The sequence below is a fragment of the Sinocyclocheilus rhinocerous genome, unplaced genomic scaffold (genome assembly GCF_001515625.1).
Source record: "Sinocyclocheilus rhinocerous isolate Xijiao unplaced genomic scaffold, SAMN03320098_v1.1 scaffold1982, whole genome shotgun sequence".
Taxonomy (NCBI): domain Eukaryota; kingdom Metazoa; phylum Chordata; class Actinopteri; order Cypriniformes; family Cyprinidae; genus Sinocyclocheilus; species Sinocyclocheilus rhinocerous.
Genome location: NW_015651555.1, coordinates 498,994 through 518,164, shown reverse-complemented (window position 1 = coordinate 518,164; position 19,171 = coordinate 498,994). Strand labels below are relative to the sequence as shown.

The window sequence follows — 19,171 nt, the reverse complement described above, 5'->3', positions numbered from 1 at the left end:
GTAACGTTTCCGTCACACGCTTGAGGTATTCGGCCAATCACAATGCACTGGATAGCTGGCCAATCACAGCACACCTCGCTTTTTCAGACCGATGAGCTTTGTAAAAATCGACACGTTTCAGAAAGGCGGGGCATAGAGGAGCAACAATAATGTACATTATGTGGAAAATAATGTGTGTTTTTTAACCTTAAACCACATAAACACATTTCATTACACCAAATAATGTTCTTTTTAGCAGCATCATATGACCCCTTTAACATTCTGGGTGGACTATGAAGGGAGCTCTGCACTGTAAAAGTTTTATTTCATAAGAGCAGAATAATTCTGTTTTCCAAGTTATGCCCCCTTTAACAGGCTTGGGTACAAAAACAAAAGCCTTAATTTTCTCAACACAACAGTCACCATCTACTGCAAGAGCACTAAAAACACCACAGTGACCAAAACTGACACCCCAGATAAAAGGATATTCTCACGCACTGAATATCCATCCAACATTTAGAGCCCTGCATGGACACCAAACCTTACAATACATTTATGCAATGTACATTTATGCAAATAAAAAAAGTAATATATTGTTTGTGCATGACCACACGTACACATGAACGCACTTCAAAACTGACCATAATAGAGAATCACACCCAACACAGATGCACAGGCACACACTGACACCGTCAGCAACATCACACGCACACTGACATGCACATCAAGACTCGAGCAATGCCGACAGGCTCCCCGGAGTGCTGAGATTCATTTAGAAGCATGAAAACAGCAAGACACAAGTGATGGGCAGACGCACACACAACTGCGCAGAAACACACAAAAACACACACTAGAGAAACATACAGTGAGCCACTGACTAATCTGCCCTACCTTTCCCAGGCTGCTGGCAGATTTGGGCTGAGGGTCCTTTTTCTCTTGCATCTCTCTCTCTCACTCACTCTATCTGCTGCCGCTAACAGCACATGACAGAGTAAGCCCCCATCTCTCTCCTCTCAAACACAATGCCCACAAATCTCTCTTTAACCCCCTCCCACCCAACAGCAGGAGATTCAACAGCTTAATCCACAAGCTTCCGTGCTTGCCGATCTCGGCACTGGTTTTCCGCACTCCTTATCGCACCTAAACGCACATCCGTGGTTTCAGTCCCCCCGTTTGTGTTCCAAATCAAGTGCTTTCAGAACAGTGTGAGTCATGCAGTTGCTGAAGGCATATGTATATGTGTGTGTGCATGTGTGGATGTGACAGAGGAAATGTGGGTCATACATTGGATGCATAGCCTATATCAAATTATTCCAACATAGGTTCAGCCGGGAAGCACAACAAAGAAAATGACTTTCGGATCGTTATATGCCTTTTGCACATAAAAAAGGTTTTGTGCTGAGAAAAACAGTGTCACCAAAACATACACACTCCCTCAGCCTTCCAATACAAATAAGAAATAAAAAATAATAAGATATAATTGCTTTTCTCTACTAGTGAAAGACTGAAATGTCGGTCAAAACAATAATTCTGCAGGTATTTGGCCCTTTTGAGACAATCAGCATCAGCCGGTGACTATGACTGATTGGTCAGTAAACACATGTAGAAGTTTTTGCATCAGTTAAAATATACAACATTCTTAATGGAACATGCACATTCATGTTTTCAAATATTTTAGTGAATTCTGAGTTGATATTGTGTAAAATAAGTGCTCATTTAATTTCAGCAACTTTGTGTATGTTTCTTTGAGTATCAGTGAATTTTATTATGTCTTGACATTATGTGTTATATTGGACAACCACGATTCTCTTCCCAAAAGAATGTCACAAATTCAAGCTGATGTTCATGTTTAGTAATCAATCAGCATTGCAGAATATATCAGAAAAGCGTGACACTGGCTTTTTAATAGCCAGTCAGGTTAAGTAGCTCAATCTCAGGCTATTCTAATATATTCACCTTCAAGTTATTCAACATTTCATGTTTAACTTCAGTAAAACAAATCTACATTAAAGCACACATCGTTAGCACCAACTCACCAGGGCAACCTCCATTGCAGATGGAGAGGATGATGATGAAGCTTGCACAGAGGAAGAGCTCAACTCCCTCCCTTTTATCTGTTCTATGGCCGTTGTGATGTCTGAGACGTCAAAGCTTTGATTCCAGACTGTATGAGGGAGAAATTAATTTAATACCCAACCTGATTAAGTAAGCACTGCTACCATAACACGAGAGAGAGAGAGAGAGAGAGAGAGAGAGAGAGAGAGAGATTTAGGATATATTTAATGTTTAACGTACCTGTCTCTTAAGGACCGAAGAGGAAGAGTGAATGAGGACTGATCTTCATCATGATTCTCGCTCTTTCTGTCACTTTACGCACAGCTGTCAACAGTACATACGGAGCCGACTAATTTAAACACAGAAACCACCATTTAATTATTAAAATATTACATAAACGTAGAAATCTGCAGCATACCACATAATTAAATGTCAAATAAAAACAAACTACTAAAGCAGATCTTAGTAAAAGCTAATGCTAATTTCTCTGGCCCGGCATAACGTTACTTCAAATATCCTACAACGGCTAACAACTGATATTGTTTTCTCAGTAAAATACAAAACTGACAATAAACACATTGGAAATAAGGTGGTGCAATACACGTCAGCTGATTTCTGTCAGTTAGCCGGTAATGCTAACAGTCACCTCTCACTCCATCACAAGCCATACACTTTACCTTACATACAGTTGTTCCGTTTTCCAGTATCTCCAAAAAAAATAGTTTCAGGCAAACAATGTAACGTAAACTAAATTGGCGGTGAAACAGCAGGCGTTCGTTACACAAGAGTTTTCAACACCACATTCCTGCGCGGACACCGTGAGCAGTGAGTTTGGAGTTACGCTTGCGCGAGAAAGTTGTGCGCTGTTCGCGTAACCTACTAGATGCGTAGTCTGCAGAACAACGGGCAAGAACCGGTTTCAGCTCGATTATTCCAGCGGTGCCGGTTACACGTGCTCGGGGGAGAGACACTTGATGCGCGAGGCTTGATGCCCCCCACTGGAGCTCTGAGGTAAATGTCTTCCCAAACACGGAATTTATTTAACACTGCTGTCATCTCTTGTGATAAATTGGGCATTCTTTCGAAAATAAAATTTACGTATTTTTGAATTGCCTCCAAGACATATTAATAGAGACTGGACTGTATTACTGGTATTGGTCATTTGATTGAGGAGTCTTTTAGTCTATTAGTGCTCGTTGTAGTGTCATAAGGCGGCGCTGTTGCGCGTTCTAGACACTATTGAGCAACAGCGCTTCAGACTGCTTCAGAGTGATTCTCAATCAATAAATAGCGCATATTTATGCCAAGTGATTGCTTATGAACTCGAGTTGACGAATTATGACAATGTCTACTTTATGACCTTTATATACGTTTCAGACGGTGGTACGAATGCATATTTTATCTCTCATCTGAAGGTTCAGCCTGCAATAGTATAGACATTTCAAAATAAGAGTCCCGGTGTATTTCGGGCTTGTTTATAATTAAAAGTCACACGTTAAGTGTTTTTTTTCCTGGGCATTATTGGTATTTTGGTTACACAAATAAAATTGTAATTTAATTTAATTTCCATTTAATTCATAGTAAACTATTGTAACTTCCGGCTGGGATGCTTTCCCACAGGAAGAACAGTCAAAGAACATTATTTGACATATTATTCAATATATAGATTTTACTAGTATCAGTAAAATCTGTGTCCCATTCACTGAGAGACTATATGACAAAGCAAGGAGAACTCTACCATTTAAATGCTGTATTTTGCATAATTTACAACACAACACATAATATGAGTATGTAATTAAAAGTAATAGTAGCCTATGTAATTGAAATTAATTTCAATAAATAAAAATGGTTAAGAATCACAATATTTGTCACATGTAGTACTGACCATTTTTGTGCTGCGGGTAGTAATAGGAGGATTTTCCACCTGGCTACCACTGCAAGTATATTTCAAACCTGTGGGAAGCACTGCAACCATTTTATTACAAATATTTTATGAATGTGCCTTTATAGAATTTTAATCTACAGTCTTTCAGTTATCAGCACAGATCTTTGACCAGTTGATCACTTTATTCATTAAGAAAATCTTGTCTATAATGAAATACTGCTGTGTTTGGAAGAATTAGAGGTAAAATTGAGGGTACAAAAAAAAACAAAGCTTTAATCAGATGCACTGAAACAGTATGTGACATTAAAAGTGAGAGGAAAATATCTTTTCAATTGTTCCAAATACAGTCAGTCCACTGCCATTGCACTGAAGTTTGACAATTTATAGGCCTATCAAGATTCTCCAAATGGAGGGTTAGAAACATACAGCAGGAAAAATATATAGTATAATGTATTATGCAGACAAATACTGTATGACAGATTAATCATTTTAGCAAACATTTAAAATTGAATACAAAAAATAAAAGGTTGAGTACAAATGAAAACTTTTACACACCCCACCACCTAAAGTTTGAACTTCAAAAACATCAAGAAAAAACAACTTAGTTTGCAGTAATACGTGGTATACAAATCCTGAGAACTCTCAAAAACATTAATATTTTATGTAATTAAGGCAAAGAGTCTTAATTTTAAAAACAGAGTAGAAGAGGTGGAAAGGTGCCAGTGAATCTATTAGGAAAAAGGCTTAATTGGTGCTGAAGTGCTCTTGAAACAAAAAAAAACTAAGATTAATCTCTTTGGCTGATGGGTAATATTCCTGCAAATCCTGGATCATTTATTATTGAATAAGGAAATTTCTTCCCATTATCCATTATAAAAATTTCAATTTTAATTTACTTTGAAAATGGATGAATACTTTGTCTTCCATGTAAAATATAAATAGCCAATATTTATTCAAATGCATTGCAAGGCAGTTATCAACAGGGCAAGACTAATTACGCCAAATGAACGGTTTCAGTTTTACTGGAAAGAAAGTTTGAGAAGTGGCAAAATGAAAGATTTTTCTTCATCCCAAATCATCTTTTATTTTTTGTTTATCTTGGACGCAAAGTTATGGCTTGAATAATTGTTTGGCTCAAAATCTGCTTTAAAACACTGAAAATGTTCAATGTTTTAAAGCAGATTTTGACATATTTGAGATTTTGATTAAGGATACAGTTGCCCTCAAAGCATACAAATTTCATTTAAACGACAAGCTTGGTGGCAAATAATAGATCCTCATCTGTAATACCCATAGGCTCAGCTTTGATACGCTGAAATTTACTCAGGAGTTGGCTCTGACCCATCACTTTTCAGACTGTTCTCCTCATCACTATCCACACCCGAGCGTCCAGCTGTACGACGTACGTTGACAGTGAAATCTCCCCGCCTGAAGAAGACAAACATAAGTTAAATAAAACACTTAACATGTGGCATACAAATTTAAACAAGTGTTTCAGACCGATTTGTCAGTAATTTCTCATTTTAAAACCGACGTTTGAGGAATGATACAGTGCCATGACTATAACAAAGCTGCAGAGTACGCACCTGAGTTTGTTCTTTAGGGTGCTGACCTCTCGGTTCATAAGATTAGCAGACTCTGTGGCATCTTCCAGCTCTCTCTGCAGCTTCCTGCGGGAGGCGTTAGCTCGAGCCGCTTCCTCCTCAGTCTCCTCTAGCTGCCCCTTCAACTGCTTCATACGAGTGTTCAGCTTCTCAGTCTGACAAAGAGGAAGATTTCATTAATGGCATTCAAAATACGGAGTTATAACGATACTTACATTTCAGCTGTCCACCATTAAGAGTAAAACTTTGTGACTATTAAATAGGAACATTAACTAGTAATAAAGACAGCAACAAAAGAGGCCTTGAATTTAAATGAGCTGTAGGAGGTACAAGTGGATCAAATCACCTTTGATTGAGAATGTATAAAGATCAAATTAAGACTCTGCCTTGGCTTTGCAGTAGTTTGAACAAGCTTACTGTATTATAAGTTAATTCCACAACCTACCTCATTTTTGAATTGTTCTGCATTGCGTCTCTCATCGTCAACCTGCAGTAAGATCTCTTTGAGTTTCTTCTCCATACGCCGCACCTGTTTAGTGGACTGCTGCCTCTCCCTGACAAGAAGTAAATTAAGTTTGGTTTAGAGACGCAAAGTAAATCACTGACAGTCACTGAGGAAAGCTGCATCATGTTAAAATACTATAAAATAAAGACCTTACAACACAAGCTGACAACTGAAATGCTATTGGGGGATTTGAGGCGCAATTATGCTGTGCAAGTCCATAATGATATCTGAATATTATGCCGGTATCTGTGTGGGTTTGAAAGTTGCTGCCAATAACAAACCATCCATCATCACTCACTTCATCTCAATATCCAACTGCTCTTCGAGCTGTGGGATCTTGGCCTCCAGAGCAGCAATAGTGGACTTGTACTTGCTCTTCACAGTTGCCTCTAAATCCTGAAGCTTCTGCTTTAGGTCCTTGTTCTGGCGGTCCAGCTGAGAGCGCAAACCCTCCAGACGCTGGCTATTACCACGCTCTGCAGACAACTCCACTGTAACCTGCTCAGCCTGACGTTAAACCAAAATAAAGCCACAGAGAATCATGATGAACACCATTTGAAGTGTTCCCAAATCTCAGCTGTCATCTCATGACGCTCTCTGTACTCTACCTGCAGTGTCGCTTTCTTCAGTCGATCATTGACCAGTTCCACATTGAGATGTTCCTCCTCAAGTTCCTCCTCAAGCTGAGCAATACGTGCCTCCAGTCTCCTCCTCTCATCGCTGCTCAGTGAGCTGACAGAGGTGGGAAGAAAAAAACCCCACTATTTAAACCCCCCCAACACTGTGAGATACCAAATACACTTCGATTTTCTAGGACTAACTGTCTGGTGCAGGATACGCTACCAGACAATACATCACAATGACAGCAGGTAACTCACTTCTTGGCATTCTGGCTATTGATCTCATCCTGCAGTTCATCTCGTTCTTGTTGGATTTGTCTCTTTGCCCTGTCAGCAGCAGCCAGATCCTACAGAGACAAAAAACGGGAAACGTTTTCCACATGCATACTCTTTTATAAAGAATCCTATTCTTCTAAACTAACAAACAATTAAATTGACCCTAGCTGCAGCACAATTCTGATCCAACAAGACAAACCTCATGCAGCTGCATGATCTCAGCCTCCATGCTCTTGATCTTGCGCTCGTTTTCTTTGGCCTGGTTAAGAGCCTCATCTCTGGACAGACGCAGATCCTCAAACTCTCTCATCTGATCTTTCATCTGGGCCTGCAAAGCAAGAGAGGAAATGACACGGATACCATGGTTACAGCATGTGCTCTATTTTATTTTATTCCACATGCAAAAGTACAGATCTGATTTCTGGTTCCTGAAACCAGAAATGTCCCCACCACTTTAATACAAAAGTGATGCCCATGCTCATGCAGAACGTGTATGTGAATACCTGTAGTTTCTTGAGCTGTCTGAGGGCCTCATCTCGAGCCTTGTTGGCATTGTCGATCTGAGCAGCCAACTCCGACAGATCCAGCTCAAGCTTCTTGCGCACAGATACGGCCTGAGCCCGCTGTTTCCTCTCATCCTCAAGCTCCATCTCCATCTCACGCACCTGACATATTAAAGCATAATATCAGTAGATGTGTATTATCTCGCAGTTTCTCAACATGCATCAGCATCTCATGGATTAATACTGACTGAAGAGGTCAGGCAGGTGAGCACATACCTGTTTGACTAGCTGTTTCCGTTTCTCCTCACCCTGTTCATCTCTGCTCTGAAGGTCTCTCTCAAACTGAGCCTTCATGGCCTGCATGTTGACCTCTAGGCGCAGTTTGGCATCTTCTGTGAGCTGCAGTTCATCCTCCAGCTCTTCCAGCTGAGTCTTCATTTCCAATAACTGCTGTTCCATTCCTCGCTTCGCCCGCTCAAGCTCATGTACCTTAAAAGAAAAGAGCAAAAGATTGCGCACAACTAAGACAAGGGGTAAGAAGAAACCATGACTGCCATTTTTAGCAAACTGACATCTTTAGAATTCAAATTAACAGAGGTTTTGGTAAAGACTCTATTAGCTCGGTTCCAAAACTGTTAGCATGTTGTTAAGACAATTGCGGTCTAGTTTGGCAGCTTATTAGGTTTTGGAACAGAGCTGTTGTCTTAAAATACATGTTAGACATGTAATGCTTCAGTTTCACATACACTCTTGCCAGCGCCATCCTTGGATGACATCAGATCCTCCATCTCGGTTTTGAGCTGCTTATTAACCCGCTCCAGTTAGTCCTTCAAGTCAGTAATGGCCTCCAACTCTCGAGTCAGAGTCAGGGCTCTGGTCTCTTTCTCGCGGGCCTCTGCCTCAGCACGATCCCTCTCCTCAGCGTACTTCTGAGAGATGTTCTTCTCCTCCGCCAGCATCTGCACAAATTGAGGTATTTTATCACTTAAAAAGACTGCAAGACTGTGAAAGTGATTAAACATTGTCAAAAAAACACCCAGAGAAGTAGCATTCAAAATATCCATTTCTTTTCCATTAATAGAAAATACATTTCTGCTCCATTTACAGACAAACTCAGTTCTCTACCTGGTCAAACTTCTTCTGTTTGCGTTCCAGCTCCTGAACGGTCTGACGCAGATGAGCCTGGTCTACCAGGACATCATCTAGCTCTCTCTGTAGACGTGTCTTGGTCTTCTCCAGTTTATCGTACCCAGCATTCCTTTCTTCCAACTGCTGCATGAAGCTTTCCACCTCCCTCTGCAATTTCTTTTTCCCGTCCTCCATGCTTTCCAGGTTCTGGGCCTCTTGCTCTACCTTTTTCTTCATATCTGCCAACTGAGAAGCAAAAACAATAAAAACAGTTCTCAAACACAAACTGCTCCTAGACCAGCATCATCATCCAGGAGAATGGGTCCACAGACTCAATGGCGCACACACCTGAGCTTGAGCAGTGTGCAGCTGCTTTTCAAAATTTTTCTTGCCCTCCTCTTCCTCCTCCAGCATTTCTTTCATGTTGTTCTGTTCATCCTCCAGTTGCCGAACACGAGTGGAGAGTGCAAGCTTCTGCCTGGTCTCCTCCTCCAGTAACGCCTAACCACAGAGAAAATATATAACTTTTTTTCAAAACAGAATAAAGTTTTATTATTATCAGCAACACTGGTAAAACACAATCAGATATTTGAAAGTCCACCATTGATGTTAGGGCAAGCGGGACACTCAGGTCACTCAGCAACCTCTAATGATAAGTGCACAATAGTGCATGACCAAGTTGTACCTGTGTGTCTTTAAGTTGAGATTCAACAGTAGAACAATCTTTTGCAGCTTTGACGGATTTGCTCTCCACTTTGCTCAGGGTACCTTGAACAGCTTCAAGCTCCACCTAAACATTGACACAAAATAATAGGATTTTTCAATCAGGCACGAATTTCCACTAAAATGTGCAATTATCCAAGTATCTCTACAAGATCCTTTTAGTTTCAATACCTGCATCTTTGACACTTTATCGGCCAGTTCCTGTTTCTGTCTCTCACTCTCTCCATGTTTGACCTGGAACTCCTGGAGCTGCGATTCTGCTTTCTTCCTGCGGTGCTCTGATTCGTTTTTACCTTGTGACAATGACTGAAGTTCGATCTGAAGTTCACTGCGTTCACTCTCCAGAGCCTGTTTAGCTTTGTCCACAGATGCTTTACTCTGAGGGATCCAACAGTGAAAGTTAGTCAGCATTTTTCTGCACAGTTTGCTTTTGTGGATGGAAAGAAAATGTACACTTCTCAGAAACACTACCTTAAAATGAACTGGTTAAATACAAATATTTTCCTAAAAAGTGCTAGGAGTGCTAAATACATACATTATCCAACATTGCCATATATTTCAATCATAGCGCCACCTTTTTAATCAAGAAACACTCAAAGGATCGGCACTAAAAAAAAAAAAAATAAAAAAAATAAAAAAAATATAAGTAAACTTTTGGCAGGATTTCCATTTCCTAATTTTCAAAGCAGCATCATTAACAGCCGTTGTGGTTTAGGAGGCACATGGTCTCACCCTTTTGGCCTGCTCAACCTGTTCATTGATCTCCTCAAAGGCCTGGTTGTGTTTCTGTCGCACTTCAGCTAGCATCTGTTCATGTGAACGAGCCTCATCTTCCAGAGTCTTCTTCAGCTGAGCCACTTCAGTCTCTCTCTTTGTCCTTCAGATAGAAAGAATAATCTTGAAGCTGATATAGGATAGTGCAGTACCTTCTTTTTCCCATAAGAATGGCATGCTACCGTTGTGGAATTACAAATCACAGATAATTCAACTGTAATTACCAGTCATAAATTAAACACAAAAGTTCAGATTATTTGATAAAGCAAAATCTCAAGTCAGGTCTTCACTAGCCCAGTCAGTTTTCGTCATGGCTGACCTGAGTTCCTGCTGAGCAGCAGTAGAGTCCAGTGTGTCCTCAAGTTCGGTCTTCAGAGCCTCCAGCTCCTCTCCCAGGTCCCTGCGGTGTTTCTCCGCTTTAGCACGAGCAGCTTTCTCCAGCTCCAGATCTTCCTGCAGCTCTGAGATCTGGGCCTCCAACTCACGAATGTTCTTCTGGGCAGTGTTCTTAAGCGCAGCTTCCTCCTCAATCCTACAGTGAAAAAAAAGAAAGAAAAAAAAATGTAGCTAGTAGTATAATTTTATGTAATGCCATGTAAGCATATGGGGCTATTTTTATGGCAAAAATTAAATTATAAAATGCAAATATCACAAATACAATAAAAACCAAGCACAAATTTAGTTAGAAATTAAAAATATATGTTACTAAGGGAAAGTGTTAAATGACAAAAGTGGAAGTGATGGACAGATGAAATTAAAGTTCAATCCTAATTCTCCAGTAACCCCTGATTTTTTGTTATAAGTTTCTCACCTTGCTAGTGCAGCCTGGAGTTCTTCCTCTTTCTTGGCCAGTTGGGCACGGAGCTCTGCTATCTGAGCCTGCAGCTCTGCAATCTGATCATGCAACTCTGTCGAGTCACCCTCCAACTTCCGCCTGCTCTTCTCCAACTCTTGCCTCTGCTTCTCTTCCTTCCTTAAACGATCTGAGAGCATAAAGGAGAGTGAGTGGTCATTTAACGTGTCAAAGAGAATATAAAAACTGGAAAAAGAGAAGCAAAGCTGTACAGAGATGGAGAAAAGAGAACACTGCAACATAACTCATGTTGCAAATAGAGTTTTTTTTTTTTTTTCCAATCAGCATTCTTGGGTTGACTTTAAATAATTTTGTAAAAACGCTCTTTTTTTTTTTATTTTTTTTTTATAAAAGGTCCTGAAAACACTTACCCTCCAGGTCTGTAATCATAGCTTCATGTTTGTTCTTGAGTTTCTGCAAACTCTTGGATTTCTCTTCCTCTTCAGCCAGGTTAGTGGTGTACTCAGAAATTCTCTCCTCTAGCTGCTTTTTCTCCTGCAAGCACAGATACCCACACACAACTATCAGGATAAGCACTAAATAGTTTGTGCAGCAGATAAACGGGCACCTTGTGCAGTCCCTGTAGGTGGGTTGAAGAGATGGCAGACTTTATATTCTGGTTGGAAATCGAGAATTGGTTCTTATTCAGAAAAGTCACTCACTTAAAATGCATTTTTTGGGGAAAGTTATTGTAGTGGTAGTTAAATACTACTACAACATTTGTTTTGTGTAGCATTAGTCAAACTGTCCGGGTCCAGAATCATATGGTGGAATCAAGAGGCAGGTTTTTTGACATATTTGAACAAGATGGCACCACGCATGGCTGCCTCAGTTTGTAGCTCCTTGGTACTCGTACCATTTTTGTTTGTCCTGTTTTTAGTAACTTTCTCAATCAGCTTTACTAGGGATGAACTCCTAGACATCAGAAATAGCACACCAAATAACTTTTTGCCAACTTTTGGGCATTGAGACTTTTACTGGACATTATAGTCAGAGGAGCTGCGATCCTATACAAGCGCTCCAAGCGACGCAAATGAGGGAAGCACGCTGGTGCACTCGTGAAATTCCGACAGTGTACTTTAGGACTCCGCTTCAGAGCATTCATCTGGTGAATCTCTGCTCCCTAGCAAATAAAACGCAGAGTAATCTGGGAAAACGAGAGGCGGTGGATCATGTTTTTATATCAGTGAATGCTGGTGTACAGACGTGACAGTTTTAAAGATGTGCTGCCCAAATTTGGAAGCTTTCTTTATTAACTGCAAGCCTTTTTATTTGCTGCGGGAGTTTTCCTCATTCTGGTGAGTGCATACATTGCTAGAAGAGCTGGCTGATCAGATCACACACAGAGCGGCGTTACCCAGACTCTTTTATTGTAATTCTCTGTGATTTTGATAAAGCTAATCTCACCCGTGAACTGCCTAAATACAGACAGCACATCACATGCCCCACAAGAGACAGCAATATACTGGACCACTGCTACACTGTTTTAAAGGATGCATACCACTCTGTCCCCTGAGCAGCTCTGGGACTCTCTGATCACTGTTTGGTTTAACTTCTACCAGCCTCCAGGCAGAAACTTAAATCTGCTGAGCCTGTAGTGAGAACTGTAAAGAGATGGACTAACGAAGCAGAGCAGGACTTACAAGCCTGCTTCGACTGCACTGATTGGAGTGTTTTTGAGGCTGCAGCCACTGATATGGATGAGCTCACTGACACAGTCACCTCCTACATCAGTTTCTGTGAGGACATGAGTGTTCCAATCAGGACTTATTTAACATTTAACAATGACAAACCTTGGTTCAGTGCAAAACTCAAACAGTTTCGCCAGGCCAAGGGGCCTGTACAAACAGACCAAAAACACACCGAATAGGGAGATAAGAGAAGCCACTCTGAAAAGTGAAAAGTAAAAAAAAAAAATAAAAAAAAAAGGTTTCAGCACAGTGAAGATTCAACTTTCCCCTCAACCCCCCCACACACTTAGCAAATAAAGCCAATTCGGATTCTGTTAAATTCCTTTCCCACCCCCAATTACTGAATTGTGAATTGAAACTACTTCATTGATGTATCTAAAAGCATAACATTTTTGTTAGACCTTGTTAAGTTTGGTGTTTTGGTCATCAAGAACCATAATTTCTTCCTCAATCTTCTTCAGCTTAGCATCCATGGTGACTTTCTCCAACTGCAGCTTCTGTCTGGCTGCTTCCTCCTCATCCAGTTGTTGCTCCAGATCCTGGGAAAGGATTTTAGGTTTTTAAATTACAAGTAAAGAGTATTTTCAATATGAAGCTCTAAAGCACTGATCTCCCAAATGCAAACCATTTTATCAAACTTGCTGTCTCACCGTGATGTTCTGTTGCATTTTCTTCCTCTCAGTCTGAAACTGCGAGACTCTCTCCTCCTCTTCTTCCAAGCGGGACTCCAGGTCATGCAGGATCTCCTCCAGCTCCTGCTGGCGTGCAGCAAGACGTCCCCTCATCTCTTCAGCCTCTTGACACAGCTCCGTCTCTGCCTGCAACTGCTCCTGCAGTGCCATCTTCTCGGTGTTTAACTTTAATAGGGAAAAATCTGACAAGGTTATGGACACCAAGAAAGAATAAACCATCTTGAAGTAGAAGAAACACCACCACCATATATACCTGCTGTTGTTTGGCCTCAAACTCTTTCAGCTGGTCTTCAGCCTGCTGCTGTCTCTCCTTCATCTTAACCAACTCTTCTTCTTTAGCGACCATTTCCTCTTCCTGTCTGGTCACCTGCAGCAAAGGCTTCACCTGAAAAGAGAAAAAAAGTGGACACTGTTTTTAGATCTCTTATTGATCTAATAAACATACAGGTTTATGAATCTGGATGTGTACCTTGGTAAAGAGTCTCCACCAATGCCAATTCCGGAGTTTCAAGTAGGCTGCACAGTTCCTCTGGATCACCCTCATGGCTGTCAGCTGCTGCTGCCTCTTGGCAAATGCTCTACGTAAATCAAACCCCAATTTGTCATTGTCAAAGAGTACGGTTCAATTAACACCTTACAGACATCTGTTGTCCAAGACATTTCAAAATCACTTATAAAGTTGGCAGCTTATCAGTATCGGCCAGAATTTTAATATCGGTGCATCCCTAAAAGCTAAAGTCATTTTTAACACTTCAGTCTGTCCTAGCTGTAGTGTCATGGAAAAGTGATTTTTACTAAATTAAATATTTAAAAATATCTACCTCCTAGCGACATAGCCTCTACACCAGGCTTGGAAAGTGATAATGACATCAGTGATCTTCAGATCTCTCTCCTCTTCCAGGTGGGCAAGAACTCCAGCCCTGAAGAACACTTTACTCTGACCTATACGGTACAAGTTAGAATCCAGCTCCAGGGCTTTGATCTGAGAGAGAGAGAGAGAGAGAGAGAGAAACAAAATTATATGCGATCGACAACTTAAGTTTTCAATAAAAAGTATCAATTGTCAAAGCTGAGGAGTTACATAACAGTGTGCATTAACTCCTACCATGAGGACACAGGCCTGCTTTCCATCCATAAAGCCCTTGGGGATGGCATTTGGTGTGAGGATCTCATATCTGAAATTATATTAGGGGAGAATAAATGAGAGACTATGATAATTTCAGTAGTCTATACAGTAGTAGTAGTTCTTTTTTTTTTTTTGACATGTCAGCGTCTAAGGCTATCTTCATGGCAAAAACTGAATTGGAATACTACAAACACAAAATAAAAATCAAGCAAACAAAAATACAGCAGTTAAAATTATACAAGATTTTTTTTAAATTAACGCATGAATCCAAAATCATTACTAGTAAAAATCTTACTAAACAAGTCCCTGAAGTGAGCATACTTCATAAAGTTTTCTACTTGCATTAAAACCGGAATTGTACAATAAAATGTTTAAGTCTATAGATACTAAATAGTAAAACTGAAGCAATTATATTTCCTGCTACATGGTATATAAGCAGACCGAATACTTGGCATTCATGAAAATCCAAATACCTTTGTCTGAACTCCTGGAAGACGATGCGGTTGGGGAACCCTTGTCTACAGATCCGAATTCCTTCTAGAACGCCATTACACCTTAGTTGATCTAGAACCAGATGGTGTGCCAATTTACCAGCCTAAAGGAGAAAAGCAATGACTTAAATTGCCTCAAAAGGAACATGAGCCATCAGGCTGTACAAATGTTTTGAAGACTTTTCTCTTCATACCTTCTTCTCATGATTGGGGATGATGCATCGGACAAAGTTAGGGTTGGTGTTTCTGAGAGTGGTCATCAGATTTGTCAGCTGCTCCTTGTACAGTTGTCCTACTGTACGGAACATTCCTTTACGAGTCTTGACGGCTCCATGCAAGGATTCAGCCATTCCGGCCACTTTATCCAATCCCACAATTCTGTCCACTGATGAAAGCAATGAAAAACAACACCCATTATGCAGGAAACCAGTATAAGAGTTAAGACAAGTTTTCATGTTTATCTGTGGAGTCTTTTAGTGTCCAGGATGAACAGTAGCAGACCACCTGCATATTACACACTGGCAGAACCAAACTCACTTTTCTCTATGACGACCTAAAAGCCTGACAAACAAAAGCTCAATGTAGCAGGTGGATTGTCGTCAAAACTTGTTAGACATTAGTGACATCTGAAATCATACTCAAATTACAAACCATTAAAATCACTCTGGTTAATCATCTTTCCATAAAGTCACATACCATCCTTCCAGAGCTCAGACACAAACTTGTCCGATGATTGGTTGAGTAGAGTAGCTACATTGTCATTCAGAGGGTCCATGTTTTTCATTAGCCATTCATTTGCCTTGTAATCAACCTGTGGAAGACCGGACAGACACATACATGATACACTTAAAAAATAACATCCAATTAGGCATCTACTCTTAAGCCCCATTTGCTTTTAGTTTTATACGGGGAGGTGAGGGAAATGTAATGTTCTAGAGCATGTAAATGTCAAAATGTATTTTTCATACTGAACATTATAACGTTGTGATGCGTTCACTTGCCCACCTCAGCAATTTCCACAGACATTGCCGATCCAGTGTGACTTCATGATACAGACCTCTACAGTATCAATTACTTTACAAACATATGAGAAACTAATCTTGTTCAAATAGTGTTTAAGACCCATAATGGCTCTTACTTTGCCAGCATAGTGAATGATACAGAAGTCAGCATCATCTTTGAGCTTCTTGGGTTTCTGGAATTTTGAGTTGTTGCCCAATTCCTGAACGACTTTCTCCACAAAGGATTTGTCTGTGGCTTTGGGAAACCAGCACTCCTCATCCAACAGAGCCAGGATTCCTGGAGGACCAGTCTGAGGAAGGGGGAATCAAGGGGAAAAAAAAGAAAGGAAAATCAAGGAACGAAGGAGGGTTTGAGACTAGAAAAGTATTCTACAAAGTTTGAAGAGGAAAGGATAAACCTACAGGCTTCTCAATGAGTTCAATACAGGGCTGCAGGTCGAGGCCGAAGTCGATGAAGCTCCATTCGATGCCTTCACGCTGGTACTCCTCCTGCTCCAGGATGAACATGGTGTGGTTGAACAGCTGCTGAAGCTTCTCGTTGGTGTAGTTGATGCAGAGCTGCTCAAAAGAGTTCAGCTACAGAGAAAGAAAGCACATTTTAAACCAAAATGGTCCATTAGAATGAAGACGCTCACAAAATAAAACATCTGGAAAATTTAAATTATTTTCCACAACCCTTTCACACCTCAAAGATCTCAAATCCAGCGATATCCAGGATTCCAATGAAAGAAGCTCCCTGACGCTTGGTCTTGTCTAAAGCTTTGTTGATGCGCATAACCAACCAGCGAAACAGTCTCTCATACATGGCTTTGGCCAAAGCCTCCACCGCAAACTCAGCCTGCTCTTGAGTCTGAGCCTTCTGAACGTAATCACGACCCACTTTGATGCGTGGCATGAGAATGGCACGTGTGAAATCGGTCACGTTCATGCCCAAGAGGTGGCACACCTTCTGGGCCGCTGATAAATGAAAAAAATGGACATTGAGAACTCAAAAGATTTCACACTAGAATAAACAAGAGTATAACATGAAAGAATAAAACCAAACTGGGACTAATTTGGAGTGCATGTTAATGAAGAAATTTAAACCTGTGTCATCGGGCATGGAGGCTTGGTCAGAGCTGCGTTCCTTTTTAAAACTCATGTTTCCCAGCTGCAGTACAGCAGAAACCACCTTCAAAAGACCTGGGACATGATAACCAAACACATTACATTTCCTCAGACAAGGTAATAACCAACACATCAACCCTCAGAAAGATACACACCAAACTTCAAATTCAGTCAATATAACACAATAACTACATTGTATGGTTCAACAGAGTCCATCATGAGAAACTGGCAAACTTTTCCCTGATTCATGAAAGACGTCACACCTTTAGGCGATTAAACACACTGCAGAAGAACTACAAATGAAATAGTGTCTTGTTTGAGTCTCTATACCTGTCTGCTCCTCCTCAGGGATGCCCATAATCCTGAAGGCATCTATGGTTTCAGCAAACAATTCTTTATCCTGTTGTCCGGGGATAGTTACATTTCCATTTAACAGGAAGCGGTACTTGTTGTAGTCTTCTAGGCACAGCTCCGCTGTAGAGTGGAAAATAAACTTTATAAACTTTTCATAGAGATTAGTTCTAGAGTATACTACATGGTTTCTTGGGTATTCAGTATTAAAGTTCTTGGTGTATATTCAAACTTGGTGTACATTCACAACACAGTCTCACATTAAGAGAAGATTCATTTATGTTCCTTCCAAAAAAAAACAAAACAAAAAAAACACTAGTCAACATTTGAAGCGAATCAAAACCTTTCATCAAAGTTGTCCTAAAACCAAAATGCATTCTTGTGTTAGGACAACTTGGATTAACTTTTTTGATCCACTTCAAATGCTGACTAGTGTATATATATATAGAAAACACATACATGTATATATATATACACACTGCATGTGTGACTTTGTTTATGGTATGAAATGGTTCTCACCACGCAATTTGTCTCCTGCTCCTGATAGCAGGTAATAAAAAACATGGAAGGTCCGTTCATCTTTGGCCTGTCTGATCGCACGAGACTTCTCTAACAGATCTGACAAATGCTTGTTAGGGGATTAACAGAATAAGCTGAATACATTCTGCATGAGAACAATGAAACATAACTTGTTAGCTTGTTAATAATTTAGTTTCTCAAATGATGGTTCAGTCAATAAAGGATACAAGTTTCAATGTTGGCTCCAACGATGTAACCATTGACATCAAAGTTTATCCTGATAAACTTGCCCTGTGAATGAAGAGCTCATATTGATTCATGTCAACACTTAGTGGGACCTTTTAAGAGGAGTCAAGTGGATTTCTGTGCACACTTACGAATCGAGAAGAATTATCGTTTTTTACAGTCTTGGCATTGCCAAAGGCCTCCAGAATTGGGTTAGCCTGGAGCAACTGTTTCTCCAACTCCCCCTGGCAGACAAAGAATTGATTAGATGGAATGAAGAGTGCATTAAAAGTTAAAATTACATTAACTGTTAGCGATTAGTGAAAAAGACTACATCCTGAAACAAAGTTCCCAATCCATCAATACACAGTAGACCCAGATCACCTATTTGCAAATTAAAGTTTTGCTTGAGGCTGAAAACTGATGCCCATTTTTGCAGTTGAGGACATTCTTTAACTACATTTATAATGCTAAAAACCATTCGTGCATTAAACTTTGTTCCACACCAGTGTTAGAATTTGCATTAGCTGAAGCTGTTAGAAGACTTTGCAACATAACGTATACATTTAAGCTTGTAGACAACCATGGTCTACATGACCAGGAAAGTGGGGCCAAAAAAATAAAAAAATAAATTTGATGTATGGTGTGGTTGGACAGAGAAAGGAATGAGGGAGTCATAACTCACATGTGACAGGGTGACACTGCTCTGGAGGAGAAAAAGAAAGAAATTCTCAAAATATGGGTACAAAATGAAGGGGGACTCAAACATGCTTAACCGTACGGCACAACGTTCGACAATGGGAAGCTTGTAGTGTTGTTGTTGTTTTTTTAAAGCGTTTAGAGTATTATCAATAGGGATGCACCGATACTGGTATCGGTATAGAGTCCGTTACTGAGCTCCTGTACTCGTACTCGTTAAAATGCTCCGATACCAAACGCCGATACCACACAGCATGTGATAAGTGCCATATTCAGAAAATGAAACACCGACAACAGAACAACAGACAGCAGAAAGGAGTTAAGGATGTCTACTACGAAGTAT

The 19,171-nt window shown here is 40.3% G+C and overlaps 2 protein-coding genes across 4 annotated transcripts in view; both read right to left on the bottom strand.

Annotated features, from left to right (window-relative positions):
* The window catches only part of LOC107713108 (solute carrier family 25 member 38-B), a 12,350-nt gene extending 9,332 nt beyond the window's left edge, over window positions 1-3,018 (bottom strand). The window contains exons 1-3 of one of the 3 annotated variants that reach the window (XM_016518541.1): window positions 2,915-3,018; window positions 2,275-2,383; window positions 2,016-2,143 (exon numbers count right to left, since the gene is read on the bottom strand). In XM_016518541.1, the coding sequence (XP_016374027.1) occupies window positions 2,016-2,030 (15 nt within the window). In that variant the 5' untranslated portion in view covers window positions 2,031-2,143; window positions 2,275-2,383; window positions 2,915-3,018. The other 2 variants (XM_016518540.1, XM_016518539.1) reach the window with 2 other exon arrangements.
* Window positions 3,019-4,175: 1,157 nt separating this feature from the next.
* Window positions 4,176-19,171, bottom strand: part of LOC107713107 (myosin-9-like) — a 22,935-nt gene continuing 7,939 nt past the window's right edge. Inside the window, 36 exon segments of the mRNA XM_016518538.1 lie at window positions 4,176-5,347; window positions 5,506-5,678; window positions 5,969-6,077; window positions 6,327-6,535; window positions 6,637-6,760; window positions 6,907-6,995; window positions 7,124-7,252; window positions 7,428-7,589; window positions 7,704-7,916; window positions 8,174-8,386; window positions 8,553-8,801; window positions 8,904-9,056; window positions 9,241-9,345; window positions 9,450-9,656; window positions 10,011-10,155; window positions 10,372-10,584; window positions 10,864-11,035; window positions 11,277-11,400; window positions 12,998-13,135; window positions 13,247-13,453; window positions 13,542-13,673; window positions 13,758-13,866; window positions 14,110-14,270; window positions 14,394-14,463; window positions 14,888-15,009; window positions 15,100-15,290; window positions 15,602-15,716; window positions 16,044-16,217; window positions 16,330-16,503; window positions 16,613-16,884; window positions 17,014-17,109; window positions 17,365-17,508; window positions 17,905-18,003; window positions 18,132-18,195; window positions 18,282-18,374; window positions 18,815-18,835. Of these exon segments, the coding sequence (XP_016374024.1) occupies window positions 5,239-5,347; window positions 5,506-5,678; window positions 5,969-6,077; window positions 6,327-6,535; window positions 6,637-6,760; window positions 6,907-6,995; window positions 7,124-7,252; window positions 7,428-7,589; window positions 7,704-7,916; window positions 8,174-8,386; window positions 8,553-8,801; window positions 8,904-9,056; window positions 9,241-9,345; window positions 9,450-9,656; window positions 10,011-10,155; window positions 10,372-10,584; window positions 10,864-11,035; window positions 11,277-11,400; window positions 12,998-13,135; window positions 13,247-13,453; window positions 13,542-13,673; window positions 13,758-13,866; window positions 14,110-14,270; window positions 14,394-14,463; window positions 14,888-15,009; window positions 15,100-15,290; window positions 15,602-15,716; window positions 16,044-16,217; window positions 16,330-16,503; window positions 16,613-16,884; window positions 17,014-17,109; window positions 17,365-17,508; window positions 17,905-18,003; window positions 18,132-18,195; window positions 18,282-18,374; window positions 18,815-18,835 (5,280 nt within the window). The 3' untranslated portion in view covers window positions 4,176-5,238.